Here is an 11,620-nt window from a genome sequence, read left to right on the forward strand (position 1 = left end):
AGTTCTATACACGTGAAAAAGGAAAATAATCAAGAGGTTTCTTGAAGACTTAAAGAGCAAACTACTTTAGTAATGATACTGTTGTGTATTGAAGTTCTATGTGATTTTCAGATAAATGCAGTGTCATGTTCAACTTGACTCTTCTTAGGTTAACAATAAGCAACTAGAATGCAAATATCAAAGCGTGGGGTAATAGTGTTAGAAACACTCCAGAGAACTTTGCAGCTCTGTGGCATTGTCTTTGTTAGCCACTGAGCTATCACTAAACCTTTAGATCAGTGGAAGAGTTCACAGCCTTTTTGGCAGCCAGAAATTTTCATTGTGCTTGGATACTCAGAGCTACCAGTGTACATAGTCTACTGGAAAGAAATTTCTGCCATTCCCACTCAGAATTAGATTTAGCCACAGAAAGCCTTGCGCTTGTGACCTCCATGCTCGGTTATGGAAAAATTCTGTGTTCAGGGTTAAAATGATGATCTTAAAAATCTACAATTGTTTCCAGCGCAGAAAACTCAGTAACACAAGTTGTTGGTGGCAATGCATGCTAGCAGTCCCCTGGTAAATATTGAACTAGATGCAAAGCTAGGTATCTCCAAAGCTCTACAACGAATCAATTCTGGTTACCTGGATGATGACCTCCCTCTAACAAAGCATTTTCCTTCTGTAATGTTAGTGATTCACTGAAATTATTCCAGCATAGAGAAAATTTTATCTTGTAAGTTATCTCACAGTCACCTCACAAGTCTAGAATTCATTTCCATTGCTCAGAAATTCTCACCATTAAGCTCATAGTACAGTCCTTAGGATTTATCTTAGGACTTACCACTTGTTCTCAAAATGAAATCTTCAGTGCAGTAAATACGTATATATGTTATATATATATGTGTGTGTGTGTGTATATATATATTCCCCAAACCCAACATTTCTACACTTTTTTTTTTTAAATCTATATAATCATTTCCTCAAATATTTAAAGGATTTTACTCTGGCTGAAAACTGTATTTTCCCCGGTGTTTTCGTTTAATTATTATTAAATGCATTTACAATTATAGAATAGAACACATGTTCTTGTGTGAGACAGCCAACGGTCTTCCAGTCTCTCAAGTGTCTCTCAAGTATTGATTTAGACATATTAGAGAGAGTTTTATAATCAATGCTTATTGTTCAATTGACTTCAGTAAATTTTAGGTGAATTTCAATGTGAGCTTGATGGTGGCCTTCTAGTAAGGACTGGGCATAATCTAACAGCTACTGCAGACTACCTTAAGTGTTTTCCAATTAAACAATAATAATAATAATAAATAAAATAAATAAATCCATGGAAGAATTAGTATCTTGAAGAGCCACCTCAACAGGAAAATAAGCCATGTATCCATTTTTCAAGCTAAGCTGGAAAAGGCAGACTTCAAACTAAATTCTAATTCTCTCTGAGCAGTGATGTTAAAATTCCTAAGGAAGATAAAAAAATAATAGCATTCTTGATAAGGAAAATTGAGGGAATGAGATCATAAATTGTAGAAATGACTGATAAAATTATTTAATTGACACTAACCTAAAGATAGATTTACACAAAAAGTATGATGGACAAATGATGGATTAACCGTTTGAGCATACAAAGAGGCTTCCTTTTTTTATCTGACTCTAATGAAGATGAGGAGGTCATTTTCCCCTTTAATTTGACATGAAAATGCAAGAATTGTGGTGCAAAATTGGAATAAAATATACAGGTTAAAATACATTGTTTTAAATACTTTTTACAGGAACCTGAAGAATAAATTGTAGTCAATGAAAACAGAATTGATTACATTCTTATAATACCACTTGAATGCAATTTTTTACTTCACTTGATATAATTTCTGTGATTATACTCAAATAGCATACATACAAGGAAAAAAAAATTAAAAAAAAGAAATCTGTCACAGTGAAGCTTCAGGTTTCAAAGAAGACTGCAGGGGATTTAACAGCTGAAAGCTAGGAAATTTCATCCAGAAATGCATCTTTGATAAGGTAAAGAAGAACCACACTTTGCAAAAATTACCTTGCTGTTTTCCAGTTCTATCTAGTCAGAATGGCAAGGGTAATGCAGCGCCTGACAGAACATCGTCAAGAATGATGCGAAATATCAAAGCAAGTTGCTTGCTTCCCATTTAAGTACATTAGCATTTAAGGATCATATAAATTAAACTTTATTCAGGCAGATTTAAATTCAGTGACGTAGCTAGATTATTACAGCCCTAAGGCTCCTGACAAAAGAAGGTGGAAAACAGAACTACAAGACACAGTTTATACTTCTAGCCTGGATTATGAATTTGCTACTTGAAATAAAACTACTATTTGCTTCAAAACCAGTGAAAGGGAGGAATACTGCACTGTCCAGTAGCCTTTACTCCACATCCAGGTTCACACACACACTGTATAAAAGTTTGCAAAGCATCTCAAGCAGCTTCAGAAAAAGGAGCTGGAAGTATAATTTACTCTGTGCAACATCTGTTATGCTTTTCATACTAAAAGAGGGATTAGGGGGACTTGTACTAAGTAAGTTCATCTACTGCAAAAAAAAAAAAATATACAGTTTGACAAGGATTATAGGGAACCAATATTGGATCCCGTGCCTTGTAATTCGATTTTGCACGTCCCCATGCTGGCTGTAACCACAGCTAAACTAAGCAAACTGGTGAAAATTTTCTGTCTGTAATTAACACACTAGGGTTAGTCTAATCATTGGTGAGAGCTTCAATTCTACCCTTTCACACAAGACCTTAAGGAAAACAAAAAAAAAGGAAAGATATTTCAGAGTCAAAACATTGCTGGCTTACAGCCTAGGCAACGAGCAAACAAACAAGGCAGGTTTCTAAAGGACTCCTGCGTCTCCGAGCACTTTGAAGCAGCAGGGCAGCACAATAACGGAGTTTGTCTTCAGCTCGTTTCACTGTGATGTTAGAGCAAAGGGCATACGAGTCAAAGGGATTTTAAGGGACTGCAGGATGCTCAAGGGAGAGCAAGTGGAAGAGCTGAGCATTGCATTCCCAAATGCAATACCCAGGCACCGTGAATCTTGCTAGCGGGCATCCCATGTAGACTTTTGTTTTTTAGCTCTGAGCCTTTCTGACAAGTGAGCTGTATTTTGTTATATTTCCTTAGTCCCCAGCAGCACCCAAGGCCTTGCGAAGCTGCAGCGGAGGGAGGCCAGGCTGCCCAGAGCAGAGCTCCTCTCCCAGCTCCCCAGCCTACCCAAGGCTGTCGTAATCAGAGGTAATTGCCGGGACCGTTATCTCCCTGCAGCCCGCGTCGTGCTTCCAAATGCCTCTAATTGAATTGCTATCATTTTTTACCCTTCCTAATGCAGTGGCTTGGTGAGGGAAAATGACCCAGGGGAGGCGGAGGGGGGCGGTGGGCGGCTCTTGCCTCCCCTCCCAGGAGAGTGGCCCTCCGTTGCGGCAGCTCCACAGCCCATAAAGAGCGGAGGGGACGTGGGGACGGGTGTGCAGAGCCTTGCCGTGCCGTGCCGTGCCCTCAGAGCTGTGCCAGCTCCCTGGGGCCATGCACTGAGGGCCCCCCCGGACCACCACGTCCACCCCATTGTTGCCTACCAGCACCCAGTGAAGCGCTGTGAGCAAGAGGTCATCACACCCCGGCTCAAGGTACTGCCCTTCCTACCCCTTGCCCTTTCCCCCCCAGGGGGATTTGGGGTGCCAGACTTTGCAACCATCCCGTCCTTCCCAAAGGATGCTCAGCTCTGCTCCCACCAGCAGCTGGGGGGCAGAGGCAATGGGTAACTCGGAGCACTCACCCTGGTATGATTTCCTTACAGATGCAGAGGAGCGCTAGTTTCCTCTTTCTGTCTTTCATCCTCTGCGCCGCCCTGTCAGAAACATTTGGACTGGTTTTATCTGTAAGTATTTATTTCCCACTCTGGGTCCTTTCCATTGGGCAGCATCTGTGCCTCAGCTGACAAATGACAGAAATCCCAGCAGTTATTTACCCTGTATTTAGGTGTACGGGATGCAGGACTCAAATATTTTGGGCAGTAAGTGGGCTTTTACTTTGGAATGCTAGACTTTTGAATTATAGCTCCCATGTAACTAACGCTGGGACTAAAAGAAAAAAGGTCTAGTTGACAGAGCAAAATTCAGCGGATATCCCCGTCTGACTCAGAAAAGGTAGTGTGCATAAGGACCTCGTAAAGCTCTCATGTAAATCCAAACAATTAAATGGAAATATTGCTGTCTGCTAAGATGATTATCTAATTTAATAATACAAACTTGGAGTATAAAGTCAAAATTGCTCCTTCCGAAGTGTGATTTGCAGCTTCATTCATATGGTGTGAAGATTTTTGCTGTAGGTGGATGCTAACAGCAAATCTACTGACTAGATGGGAAGGGGGCAGGAGTGCAACAATAGTATTTTCTTTGACGTTATTATATGCTATTCCTTTTTTTTTAACTTTTTTTTTTTTTTTCTTATTTCAAACCTTCATAAGACTGCTTCTGTTAAAAGAACATCCATCTGGGTGCTGCTTGCTTCTTGTCTTCAGAAAGTGCTGTGTAGGTTCATGCACTAACCTACTTGCCTTTTTTCTTCAAGGCAAAAGAAAAAAGGGGCTGGACTTTGAACAGTGCTGGGTACCTACTTGGGCCACGTAAGTCAAGCACTCTTTCTTGCATTATTTCAAAACTCATCTTTTTTTGTTGTAAAACATTTTACTGTCGTATGCTACTCACTTTTCTGATGACTACATTGAACCTGCAAAAACTGGGTCCTTGTTTAGTTATTTATTACATGCCTATTATAGAACTGTGTTGCCTTAGACAAAAGATGTTCTCTAAAGAAGAATCATGCTGTGAGACTTTATATCCAGGTACACATTTGGACACTCTTTATGCTACTGACCTGAAATTTTCATATTGCAAAGAGCTCCCCCCACTTTTTTTAGGGTCTGTGTCTGTCTTTTTCCTTCTCTTTTTTGGTGTGTTTGTAGTTTTTGTTTGTTTGCTTTTTTTTTTTTTTTTTTTTTTTTTTTTAATGCATGGACGCATGGACATGTTATGATATCAAAAGAAGACCGACAAAATGTGAAATTCTGGCACTACTCAACTTATTTCAGATTTCACTTAAAATCTATTTAAAAATGCCTTTACTACTGGGCTTTATTATACTACTGTTTAAAAATAGGAAGGAAAAAAATGTAAATTAAAATGACATAAAACTGCGAAGTATTGACAAGCAGTTCACCGTGTGAAAAATATTAAATGTTCATGGTGTTTAAAATACAGGAACACATATTGTTTACAGAGATGAAGAATCATTAGATTAAAGAAAAATGGTAGATCATATGTGTGTGTATATATACATATATATATGACTCAATACACATAGATTTTAAGGGAAATTGAAATAAAGTGCTCAGCTGTCTCAAATATCTGTCCTTTATCATTTTCTCTTTATGTAATATGTCTCATTACTGATGTTTGTATACTGTCAGTCTCAGATATATGACAGATACTACAGATATTTACTGTGACTCTCCATTTATAAACCACTAGCCTTAAGGACACGTAAAAGCAGATTCATATATCTTAAATGTATTAACTAGTTTTGTAAGTTTTTGCCCCAAAGCAGATCTAACCTAATCGGCTAGAATGGAAATGTGCTTTTCAAGTGTCATTTATCTAAGACTGGGTAATAGGAATCATCCTTTGTTGCAGGTCGTATTGATCAGCTTTTACTGATAAAGGAAATGCCCATGGCAAGGGGGAGAGAAGATGCACCAGGGGCATGTAAGATAGTTTACATGAATAATCTTCAAAAACTACCTGCAGTTTATTCTTAAGCAAACTCATTGGCAGCACTTTCTAACAACTGGAGAAATGGTAGCAAAAACAACCTTCCAAATTACATATGAATGTACAATCTTGCAATTTATTTACAACTTCCACTTAATTCAATAATAACTTTGACAAGTATGTAGTACAGGACTTGGTCTGGTAGTACAGGACTGGTTAAATTATATAAGTCATAAGCACTAATTCAGAAGAAAGGTTATTTTATTTAGTGACACGTTAATTGTTTTGTTGTTGTTTTGTACATGTATCCATCAAAAGTGTTTGTTGTGTCTTTTTTTTAAATCCATAAAAGGCAAGGTATGTGACAAAGGTTGTTTTCAAGTCAATTAACTCCTCTGATTTTTAATTTATTTGTCAGATGCAGTAGATAACCACAGATCTTTTAGCGACAAACATGGTTTCACTGGTAAACGTGAAATACAGCCTGATGAGGATATAAAAGCAGGTAACAAAATTCTGAATGCCAGTATTGTTGATTTGACTTTAGTTTTTTATGAAGTAATTACTTACTGTCATTGAGTTAACTTACTACCTAGATACAAGGTTACTCTTGCACTCTACCAAAAATCCCACTAAACGCACGTAAGGAATAAAATTTAAATTTTGGCCTTTCATACTTAAACAACTTGATGCCTCAGGAAAAGTACCATAATCATATTTACTTAAAAGTAATATCATTTATTATATTTTAAACCTATTTTAATTTCTGTATATTCAAATCAGTATTTCAGACACTCAGGAGTTCCCTTTCTTCAGCAAAGAAGTGAAAGCATAAAGAATTATTTTCAGTAGGGAAACCTATATATATATATATATATATATGTAGGTTATAGATAAAAATATATAAATATGTATAAATATATATAATTTTTTATTCTGATATTAGAGTTTTATAACCAGACATCAACACTGTATGGTGCTATTTATATTAGAAGATTCTTCACCAGTTCAAACAAACGAAAAATTCTCCAGGTCTCACAGTATTTCCTATATTTGAACAACCTTGATTATTTTCTTCGGAAGATTGGGTCCAAAAGCTAAGTCTAGTCAATGTATTTCTTTGAGGTTTCATGTAGGAGAATTTAGTAAATGGGAATCAAAAGGATGCAGCCCAGATTTCTTTTAGGCTGTCTAGGCTCATCATCCAAAGCTGGGCCTCTAAAACACGTGCTTCAACCCTCTTTCTGACCAATGAAGAGAAATTGACACCTATTTCAAGGATAAGATGTAGAAATTTCTAGAAAAACCTGTCTCTTTCACCTGATGAGAAACTAAATCTACTGCAGGCATCTAAAATGAGATAGAATGAATCTCATATTTAGACTGTCAAAAAGCCACATTTCTCACTCCAATCACAGAAAATGGCACTTACTTGTGTGCTGTTACGTTCATCACCCCACAAATGGAGGAAGATAAAGTCCCAGCCCCACAGATCATGCAGTTTATTTTAAATCCTCCCAACACAATACTAGCGTATCTAACAGTAAATAAGTTTGTACATAACAGAAATGTGCTTCATTATAATTTCACTGAAATAATTACTCTGTAAATAGAAGAGTAGCATCAACATATACATTAGTTTTTGCATTTTCAGAGTAAGTGCTGTTTTAGTTCTGGTATGTACTTATATAACAACAAAACTAACACTATTTCCTCAAACACTGGTATTAAAGCAGTGTTTGGCTAGTCATAAACAAAGTGAGAGGAAGACAGCATTTGTAATCTAACAGTACAACTCAGACGGCAACAGATTGCCATTTGCAGATGAAGTGCCAGCTGCTTTACAGAAGTATGATGGTTAGGAATTATGGAACTCTTCTGCAGGTACTGCTGCATCTCCACGTTTAAAAGTAAAACCAACCAAACTAGTCTGAATAGGACATATATATTAAACAAATGCTTCTATTATGAACCACATTTGCTCTTCTCTCATCAAAAGTTTCCTTTGATGCTCAAATTTCTGATGGAATTCCTATCTAAAGGAGATATGAATGTAAAATTGGTTAAGGAACTAGAGCTCCTATTTTAAATGCAGTTGAAGTGACCTTTACAAAAGTGCCTTAAAACAGTGATCTACTTCTTACAGTGTTCCTGTAGAAGAATTCATTGCAAAGAACCGCTCTGTTTCCTCGAAGGAACACTACAAAATTCACTAGCTCTCAAGATATCCTAGAACTTGTAAGCTATGTTAGTTGCTTAACACAAGATCAAAATAAAATAAAAAAAAAATCTATAAGCAAAATTTGGAAATTTTTTAAATTTCAAGAGCCTAACTCTTTTTCCCATATACTTATAGGAATATGTATGCATAATATTCTCAAATACCTAAAAAATATTTATGCAATAATTATCATATTATGAATAAAATTGGGTCAATTAACTACAACTATAATGATATTAATCATAACAAAAGTCCATAACAAATGAGATCAGAATAAAAATTAAGAAACTTCAAATGAAAACACTAATATTATTAATATACGAATTAACATGTTTGTGTCCATTCAAAGACTAGAAGACAAGACATCCAGACACAAACTTCCACACAAATTCACGAATGCTCACTCTCTGTACACCAGAAACCTTTATATCCATCACGATTCATCTTAAATATTTTTCATTTGGGCTACACAGCTCAGTCTGATCTGTGCATCACTACAGACCTGAATCATCTCTTCTGTCACGGAAGAACTCCCACAACAGCCATGTGCTGCAAAGCCAGTCTTTCAGACTGTATTCTGAGATGAAACATGTCCTCTGTGATAACATCAAGAGACAGTATTTTCACCAGTGTAATAATGGACTGTGAATCAGATTCTGGTAGCCATCTCTTTTACATTCACAGAACTAAAATCCTCAGCAAAATTGCCTGCTGTTTGTTCTCCAATATCGAACAAGCTTCCACCTTGTTGATAAAAAGCAAGCTGTCTCCATTTATTTACAGACAGAGCAAAACTATTACTCATGTTCTCTGAGTATAATAATGAGCTTCCAGAGAGCTTGATAATTTGGGCCATTTAAGAAGTATCAAAGGCAGAAGATTAAAGGGGACTATATTGCACTTGATATATATGCAAAAGCACACATTTCTGAGCCTTTAGTCAAGTCCCAGGCCTAGTTCTTGTGACTACACATCACTTCTGTGACACGTGAGCAGACTAATGGGAACAAAGTCAGACTACATAGAGAACTTTCTTCTGTTTGGTAAAGCTGATGAATTTGCTAAATTTACCTTTCCCTTCCTTCTCAGGCTAGCAGACACAAAAAAGGGAGCTGAGAGCAGAGGATATCTTTCTTCTGCAATTGGACTCATATGGTCTTAAGGATTATGACCATTAAGGTGTCAAAGTAGCTCCTATACAGCAATGGCATAAAAAATTGGGCAATTTTTGATTCTGAGAATTGTAGCTTTTTACCTCAAAGTTGCTTTGCTTTTCCACAAAATGAGGCTTTCCATTCAAGGTGTTGTTTTTTGTTTTTGTTTTTGTTTTTAATTTCATTTTTTCCAGATAACATAAAATGAATAGACCTTTACACCATGTTAACCTTAAGTAACAATCAACTTGTTTTCTAGGAAATCTTGGAAGACCACTGGCTGATGAAAACATTGTGCGCACAGTAATTGAATTTTTGACTTACTTGCATCTTAAAGGTTAGTGAACACTTTTTAAATCTGACTATACCTATCAGAATCCCTGAAGATCCTGCTTCTGTTGTCCTTTTTGGTTTGAAATTTACTGAGATAGGACCAGTCATGAATGTACAAGCCTGCTACAGATTTGCCTTTGGACAGCGTTTCTGGGAGTAACGGTGGAAGGAGATGAACTGTCCATTCCACTTTAATGCATTTAGGAATATGCCTGACTTTAAGAGCAAAGGCTGTCCTGTCAAACTGCAGGTCAATGAATAGCCAGCACAGCAGGGTTCTAATACTATTTGATTACTCCGAGCACTGTGACAAAAGTAGCTGTTGATACCAAAATTTTATGGACATGGCATATAGAATATTTGAAAACAAACTAAATACAGTTTGATTACATGGGAGTTATAAAAAAATGTTTGATAACAAATTAAATAAAGCCTCGGTTTACAACCAAGAGCAGTTGGTTGAAATTCAGAAATGCTTGTTACCAAAAAAAAGAAAAACATCTTCCTTTATGCGTGTATTCTACAATAAAGTTGCATCATAAAAATGCATGCTAGCAAACAGCCCAAAATGCTGCTAGTAAAACTATGTGGAGCCACAAAATGTTGACTCTGTCACTCTATCCCTGCAGTTTCTTTTATATATATATATATATATATATATATAAGTAAAATTATAACAGGAAAAGGTTCTTAACATTTAGAAGAAAATATGTTTATAATTTAAATCATCAAAAGTTCAAAGATTTGCATCTTATAGTTGAAAGAAGAAAAATATAAAAATGTGTACTGCTGAAATTGGATTTTATGATTTATTTTCCAAGATTAATACACATACTTTTTTTTTTCTTTTTTGAAGAGATGGGAGCACTTGACAATCTACCTTCACCAGAGGAAACAAACCAGTCTTGAAGAAGAATACATTTATATTTTGTTGTAGTGTAAATTCAGATTGAATTCTAAACAAAAGATCCAAAAGACCAGAAGATGAGAAGTATTGTTTGCATTAATCTGAAAAATGGTAAATGATGTTTTGCCTCTTGGATTTTCTTTTCTCTACTGTAATGTTATGGTGTACAATTTTGCCTTGGTGAACTTTTTCTGTAGGTAAATGATAAAATAAAAATAAACAGCAACTACATTGTTTCATTTCCCTTTAAAGAACATTATAAAACTAAATACAAAACAGCACACCATGTATCAGCTATAAGCCCCAGGTTACATTGTAAGATTAGGCTACACCTATAATCATAAAAAAATATGGTAAAAACAAAACAAAACAAAAAGAAACTATGTATTGAGTTTTTTAGCTAACTGAGACACAGGAGAAGAATTTCAACTTCAGACTGTAGCCATTATAAGGTCTCACAGACCTATTTATCCTTCTACACTTCATGGTAAACTTTCTTACTCTTCATATGTTCTTAGACATGAATGTTCGTTCATCTGGTATTTCATAGTATTCACCTGTAGTACATCAGCCCATGGACTGAAGCTTGCTTTTACAAATTTAACTGTTCTGCACAGGTTTACACAAACTATATGTGTAGGCTTCCTATTCCTATGCCATCAAGAATACTGGATCTGTATTGTTTTATGAAGAGACTCTACTGTCTTTTCCAAGATTAAAAAATATTTTATGAGGTGCTTTAGTTTGAGTTCAGCAAAGAGCTTCAAGACATGCTTGACTCTTTCTGAGGAGTTTTGATGTAGCAAGACCAGGATGCTAGGCCCATAAAGGATGAATGTCATGGCAGAAATGAAGAAACGTTTTAGAGCATAAAGAATCTTATAAGGTTTCTTCATATTTAGATGACTTTGACACTCTGCTTAACACAAGGAAATCCTGTCCTTTCAAAACACCATTTTCTAGAATGCACAGACTTCGCAGAATTATTACATAATCTGTTTTTCACTTTTATCATAGCAGAGTACATTCTAGATGCCAAGCCATTAGTGGCTAATTTGAAACCACAAGGCTCTCTCACCTTCTCAATCCATCTGTACTGTTCTTATGGCAGTCACTCAGCCTCTGATCTAATGTCTGATGTACAGTTCCCAAAGCATACAATTTTTTTTTTTTCCCATCAGATTCAACAGGCTTCTGGGCAAGTCTTTCAGATACTGCTTTA

General features: G+C 36.2%; 1 protein-coding gene across 2 annotated transcripts; it reads left to right on the forward strand.

The window, feature by feature from the left end:
- The first annotated feature begins 3,399 nt into the window (after nucleotides 1–3,399).
- GAL (galanin and GMAP prepropeptide) lies at nucleotides 3,400–10,629 on the forward strand. Of its 2 annotated transcripts, XM_068684553.1 has the most exons (7): nucleotides 3,400–3,641; nucleotides 3,812–3,892; nucleotides 4,585–4,639; nucleotides 5,706–5,777; nucleotides 6,202–6,288; nucleotides 9,418–9,495; nucleotides 10,348–10,629. In XM_068684553.1, the coding sequence occupies exons 2-7, from the start codon at nucleotides 3,812–3,814 to the stop codon at nucleotides 10,398–10,400; spliced, it is 426 nt and encodes a 141-aa protein (XP_068540654.1). In that variant the 5' UTR covers nucleotides 3,400–3,641; the 3' UTR covers nucleotides 10,401–10,629. The 2 variants fall into 2 exon arrangements, with proteins under 2 accessions (XP_068540654.1, XP_068540656.1); XM_068684555.1 differs by lacking the exon at nucleotides 5,706–5,777 and having other exon boundaries at nucleotides 3,417–3,641.
- Nucleotides 10,630–11,620: the final 991 nt, after the last annotated feature.

This window comes from Anas acuta, chromosome 5 (genome assembly GCF_963932015.1).
Source record: "Anas acuta chromosome 5, bAnaAcu1.1, whole genome shotgun sequence".
Classification (NCBI taxonomy): Eukaryota; Metazoa; Chordata; class Aves; order Anseriformes; family Anatidae; genus Anas; species Anas acuta.

Coding starts and splice junctions, on each gene's coding strand:
- GAL (XM_068684553.1), top strand. CDS start 3,812: ATGCAGAGGAGCGCTAGTTTCCTCTTTCTGTCTTTCATCCTCTGCGCC. Junction 4,640..5,705: donor TGGGTACCTACTTGGGCCAC/GTAAGTCAAGCA, acceptor CCTTTGTTGCAG/GTCGTATTGATCAGCTTTTA. Junction 9,496..10,347: donor GACTTACTTGCATCTTAAAG/GTTAGTGAACAC, acceptor TCTTTTTTGAAG/AGATGGGAGCACTTGACAAT.